The sequence below is a fragment of the Athene cunicularia genome (genome assembly GCF_003259725.1).
Source record: "Athene cunicularia isolate RWA chromosome Z unlocalized genomic scaffold, athCun1 chrZ_part2, whole genome shotgun sequence".
Taxonomy (NCBI): domain Eukaryota; kingdom Metazoa; phylum Chordata; class Aves; order Strigiformes; family Strigidae; genus Athene; species Athene cunicularia.
This window is the reverse complement of record NW_020799143.1, coordinates 2,739,621-2,745,620: the sequence shown is the minus strand read 5'-3', so window position 1 is coordinate 2,745,620 and position 6,000 is coordinate 2,739,621. Positions and strand designations below refer to the sequence as shown.

At 46.5% G+C, this 6,000-nt stretch overlaps 1 protein-coding gene across 9 annotated transcripts in view; it reads left to right on the top strand.

Annotated features, from left to right (window-relative positions):
• The window catches only part of PIGG (phosphatidylinositol glycan anchor biosynthesis class G), a 101,398-nt gene that overhangs the window by 12,501 nt on the left and 82,897 nt on the right, over positions 1-6,000 (top strand). For all 9 annotated transcript variants that reach the window (XM_026866078.1, XM_026866077.1, XM_026866083.1 and 6 more), the window contains one exon: positions 19-231. In XM_026866078.1, coding sequence (XP_026721879.1) covers positions 19-231 — 213 coding nt within the window. The remainder of the gene's footprint in view (positions 1-18; positions 232-6,000) is intronic.

The window sequence follows — 6,000 nt, the reverse complement described above, 5'->3', positions numbered from 1 at the left end:
TTTTTTTTTTGATTCTAGGTCCTCTAACGCAACCTGAACTTGTGCAACAAACTGATATAGCTAGCACACTGGCAGTAGGTCTTGGTCTACCAATTTCAAGAAACAGTGTTGGGAACCTTATATTGCCAGTTCTGGGAGGCACGACAATGAGAGAACAACTACGTTTTGTGCACTTGAATGGGTTCCAGCTTAGCAGACTGCTGCAAGAGAATACAGATGCGTATGAAAAAGGTAAATCAGCTAAAAAAGAAGGTTATATATACAAAAAAGAGATTGTTTATAACACAGTTCGGGTAGTTTTTTAGGTTAGTTTTATTAGCCATTCAGTTGAGAGCAGTGTTCAGAGAAATGATACTGAGATTAGTCTTTACTGTAACCTACTCTGGCACACTGCCTCTGAATAAAGGTTTTTAATGATCAGTACTACTTCTAATAGGCAGAAGAGCAGAAATAATATGGAAGAGTAAGCTTAAAGTAGAACTTCCAGCCTAGTTAAATCTCCGTGGTTTCATATCTGCTATTTGTGAGGTATCATACATATGACACTGTTTCTGAGCTATTTGGAAGAATAGCACATTGGAGTGAATTTTCTAGTTTAAATAAAAATATGCTTCAAATAAAGTTGGGAAATAATTTAGGGTAAGTTGCTTATTAAAAATACACATGTGTGTGTGTGTATTTGGAGAAAAGAATAAAAAATAAGTGGAAAAAATAAACATAGCTTTTATTAGGAAGCATGATACAAAGTGCAGTATAAGTAACCAAGTTAATATGATAATTACATGAAAAAATTTGAGTCAGAGGATGAGGGAAAATATTTTATCTTGGACATTAGAAATTGTTGTCGTAAAGTGACTGTGAAGCTTGAAGTCCTTGTCACTTGATTTATAATTATTGAATCATTAACTGGATGAGGATGCACATTAAAGTGGGCAACAACATAAAGTTTAGCAAGATGATCACTGTAGGTCAAAAATTAATTAACTTTCAATATCACAGCTTCTAGCATAACTAAACCATGTCCAGGAGTCCAGCAAAATAAATGACATTTATGGTAGCAACATGTCAATAGCGAGACCTATGGTCCATCTACTCCAAATTTTTTTTTCTGAAAAGATTTCCTTACTTAATGCATTTGTATTGAGGAAACTTGCCTTGTTGGTGGAGTTCAGGATATGGCAATGTTACTGAAAATTTCAGCAGAAAGCTCTATCTGACAGTATTTGTGCAAGCACTGGTGAAACAGACTGAAGTTTCTACCAGCTTCTGGTTTATATGTTCACTTTGATTATATTTTTGTCCGGTAACAGCTGAATTTCAATTGGATCTTTCATCTGAGAAATTAATACAAAATTGTTGAGGGTGGAAATGTGAGAAATTTTTATGCTACTTGCTTGTGACTGCAAAATGCTATTAGAGATCCTACCCTACTGGAAAGGGGTTGGGGTGCAAAGCATCCATGATGAGCTTCTCTCCTTTTGCTAATAGCGAATCTCAGTAACATGGAACTGGATCCAAGTCATCGTAGCTTTCTTTGCAGAGTCTTAGGGTGAGTTCTCCCTGTTGCTGTAAACTTCTTAGAGGGTCTTTTTTTTTTTCTTGGAGTGTCCTAGATGTGCAGGGCTGTAGCTTAACACTTTGGTCAGAATAATTAATATTGGCAAGGAAAAGAGATAGGCTGTTTGTTTAGTGTTAGTTGATTGATGTGGATACTTTTGGCTCTAGAAATACTAAGGAAAATGTCACTAATTTAGTGACTAGTGCTGCATGTAGTTTAAAAGTGTGCATGAATGACCCTTTAGTTTGGATGGCTTCTAAGTGAAGATTATTGCCATCCCACCTGTCCCACTACAGGCACATACACATTTATGCGTATCTGTTGTGATTCCTATAAGAAAGGGATTATCTTGCAAAGAAGTCTTAATGTTCAGTAGTCAGATTCATCTTCAAGAAGGATGCCCATTTTTAAAAAGAGTGAAAAGAAACGCCCTGGGAACTACTGACCAGTTGTCCTGGTTCAGCTAGGATAGGGTTAGGTTTCCCAGCAGAGAGAGAGGGGGAAGGGATCTCCAGCCGGTTTATTAATACCATGCTGGCGTCAGGTCCAGGGACGGAACCTTTTTACCGGGCTCTTTGGCGGGCTCGGTGGCGGGAATTTTTTTTCCGTAAACCAGCTAGTGGTATTTCTCTGTATATCGTTTGTCTTGTTCACTGTTATTGCTGTTTATTGTTGTTATCATTGCTACTGTTGTTCAGATTATTCTATCACTCTGTTGTATTACATTTCTCGTTATTTTAGCTCGGGTCTGTGTCTAACTTCCAGCCTGACCGGCCGCGGGTGGGGGAGGGGCAATGTCAACATGCTCTCTGTACCATGCAAGGCTTAAACCTGCACATTATTAATTGGCGCACCAGCGTGGGGCAGACCCTGACCAGAGTGTGATACAGCAATCTGTTGGGTGTAATTTTTTTTTTTTTTTATATTTGTTTGATAAGAAAATGTTTGTGATGCTGGCCCATTTGTTTGTGTGGTGGGGCTGGATTACTCCTTATATCCAGTTTATGATCCCTGTGGATACAGGCTATTGAACGCGTATGCTGCCTTTGTATCACTGTGTGTGGGGGTGGGCCGGTACCTGTTTGCCGTTTGGGCTTTAGTTAGGGGTCTCACTCCCTCTGTGGGTGAGCCAGGGGAAGAGATCCTCTTGGCTTTGGGGAGTTTTAATTATTCATGGAGCCTGCAGGCCGGTGTGATTGTGGCACAATGCCTTCTGAATGCCTGCCTGATTTCGATTTTGGCCATGCGGCATTTCTCTAACAATAGTAGTGTCTGGAAACCTGCCCTGAGGTCAGATAATAGTGAGTGGCAAGGGGTGTGGGAAAAGATGGGCAAAGGCCTGAGTCGGTGGGCACCCCCAATGCTTTGGAATTTCACTCCTGAGCAAATGCAAAGCCCTGAGAAGCTGATGGAGTGCTTAGAAAGGGTGTGTTACCAAACTGGCAAAACCCAGGAGACACAACTCGCTGCAATGTGTTCGGGACTTGCCCATGCCTACCGTGTCCTCTTTAATACCACCCGCTGCCCTAAAAGGGAAGAAAAGGCCACACAAACAATATCTGAACTGGGGGCACAGGCAGAGCCAGTCTCAGTCGCCTCCACCAGCACACAGACTGAGCCAGAGAGCCAGGCAGAGCCAGTGTCAGTCACCCCAATACAGAAAACAAAATATACCAGAAAGTCAGTTTGCAGAGTGAGGGATGAGGATGAGCCAGGCCCATCACGGGAACAGGAGGAAGGGCCAGAGGTGATCGTCTGATCTCTGTCTCGGACTGAGCTGCGAGATATGCGGAGAGATTTCAGCCGCCTGGGAGGCGAGCGGATTTGCACTTGGCTGCTCCGATGCTGGGACAATGGAGCCAGTGCTTTTGAGATGGAGGGGAGAGAGGCCAAGCAGCTGGGATCTTTGGCCAAGGATGCTGGCATTGATAGGGAAATAGGGAAGCAGACTCAAACCCTCAGCCTTTGGAAGCGACTCCTGTTCAGTGTAAGGGAGAGGCACCCCTACAAGGATGATATCCTATGTCAGCTAGTCAAATGGACCACCATTGAGAAAGGCATCCAAAATCTCAGGGAACTGGCTGTGTTTGAGATGATCTATGGTGATCTGAATAATGAGCAGTCACTCATGGACCCAAATCAGGCTCCTTGCACACAGCTGATGAAGCAAAAGTTCCTGGAGAGTGCACCAGAAGCACACTCGAAAGCATTGGCAATAGTGTCCTGGTGGACAGACACCCCCACTCTAACAGTGGATGGAGTGGTTGGCAAGCTCCGGCAATATGAGGGAAATCTCCCTTCATCTCAGCATTCCTGGGTCTCAGCTGTGGAGGAACTGTCTCAGAGGGTCCAGAAAATGGAAGAGTACATGTCCTACATTCCACCTGCACGGGCTAATGTCTCAACAATTAGAAGTAAACGTTTCCCCACTCAAGAGAAAGACAGCAGAAGGCACACACCACGAGGCACCCTGTGGTTTTTCCTCTGCGACCATGGAGAAAACATGAGGAGGTGGGATGGACAGCCCACTGCTGCCCTAGCTGCACGAGTAGAGCAGCTGAAAGGGAAGACCATCATGAAAGGGGAGTCCTCCAAGAAAAGGCCAGCTCCAGTGTCCAGTCAGAAATCCCCTAGGCAGAATACAATGGTGAACGTTATATCTGACCCTCTTGAGGGGACCAGTAAATCGTACTTGCAAGAAGTGAGTGATGCTGAGCAGGATTAGAGGGGCCCTGCCTCCAGCCAGGTGGTGGAAAGGGATAATCGGATTTACTGGACAGTGTGGATCCGATGGCCTGGCACGTCAGACCCACAAGAGTACTACACTTTGGTGGACACTGGTGCACAGTGCACCCTGATGCATCGAGCTACAGTGGGGTTGAATCCATCTGCATCTCCGGAGTGACAGGGGGATCCCAACAGCTGACCTTATTGGAAGCTGAAGTGAGCCTGACTGGGAAGGACAGGCATAAGCACCCCATTCTGACTGGCCCAGATGCCCCGTGCATCCTGGGCATAGACCATCTCAGGAGAGGGTACTTCAAAGACCCAAAAGGGTACCGGTGGGCTTTTGGTGTAGCTGGCCCAGAGGAGGCTGAACAGTTGTCCACCTTACCGGCCTCTCAGAGGATCCCTCAGTGGTGGGGCGACTTAAAGTTGAGGAGCAGCGAGTGCCGATTGCTACCAGGACGGTGCACTGGCGGCAGTACCGCACCAACCGAGATTCCCTGGTCCCCATCGATCAGGTGATCCGTCAACTAGAAAGCCAGAAGGTAATCAGCAAAACTCACTCCCCCTTCAACAGCCCTATATGGCCAGTGAGAAAGCCTAATGGTGAATGGAGGCTAACTGTGGACTACCGTGGCCTGAATGAAGTTACGCCAGCAGTGCATGCTGCAGTGCCGGACATGCTTGAGCTCCAGTATGAACTGGAGTCGAAGGCAGTCAAGTGGTACGCCACGATAGACATTGCTAACGCGTTCTTCTCCATTCCAATAGCGCCAGAGTGCAGGCCACAGTTTGCGTTCACTTGGAGAGGCATCCAGTACACGTGGAATCGATTGCCCCAGGGGTGGAACCGCAGCTCCACTATTTGCCATGAACTGGTCCATACTACACTGGAGAAAGGTGGGGCTCCAGAACACCTGCAGTATATTGTTGACATCATTGTATGGGGGGATACAGCCGAGGAAGTCTTTGAGAAAGGGAAGAAGATAATTGAAATCCTCCTGAAGGCCGGCTTTGCCATTAAGCAAAAGAAAGTTAAGTGGCCGGCAAGGGAAATTCAATTCCGAGGGATAAAATGGCAAGATGGGTGTCGCCACATCCCAATGGAGGTGATAAACAAGATAACAGCCATGGCCCCACCAACCTCTAAAATGGAGACTCAGTCTTTCCTGGGTGCTGTGGGGTTCTGGAGGATGCACATCCTGAACTACAGCCTGACTGTGAGCCCTCTCTACCACGTAACCTTGTAAGAAGAATGATTTTGAATGGAGCCCTGAGCAAAAACAATCCTTTGAACAGATTAAGCGGGAGATTGCCCAGGCAGTAGCCCTCGGGCCAGTCCGGGAAGGGCAGGAGGTTAAGAACATGCTCTACACTGCAGCCGGTGAGAATGGCCCTACCTGGGGCCTCTGGCAGAGAGCACCTGTGGAGACCCAAGGCCAACCTCTAGGCTTTTGGAGCCAGGGATACAAAGTCTCTGAAGGTAATTAGATACCAACTTAGAAGGAGATACTGGCAGCATACGAAGGAGTTCGGGCTGCCTCAGACGTGGTTGGCACTGAAACACAGCTCCTCCTGGCACCCCGACTGCCGGTGCTGGGGTGGATGTTCAAAGGAAAGGCCTCCTCCACACATCATGCAACAGATGCCACATGGAGTAAATGGGTTGCGTTGATAACACAACGGGCTCAAATAGGGAACCCCAGATGCCCGGG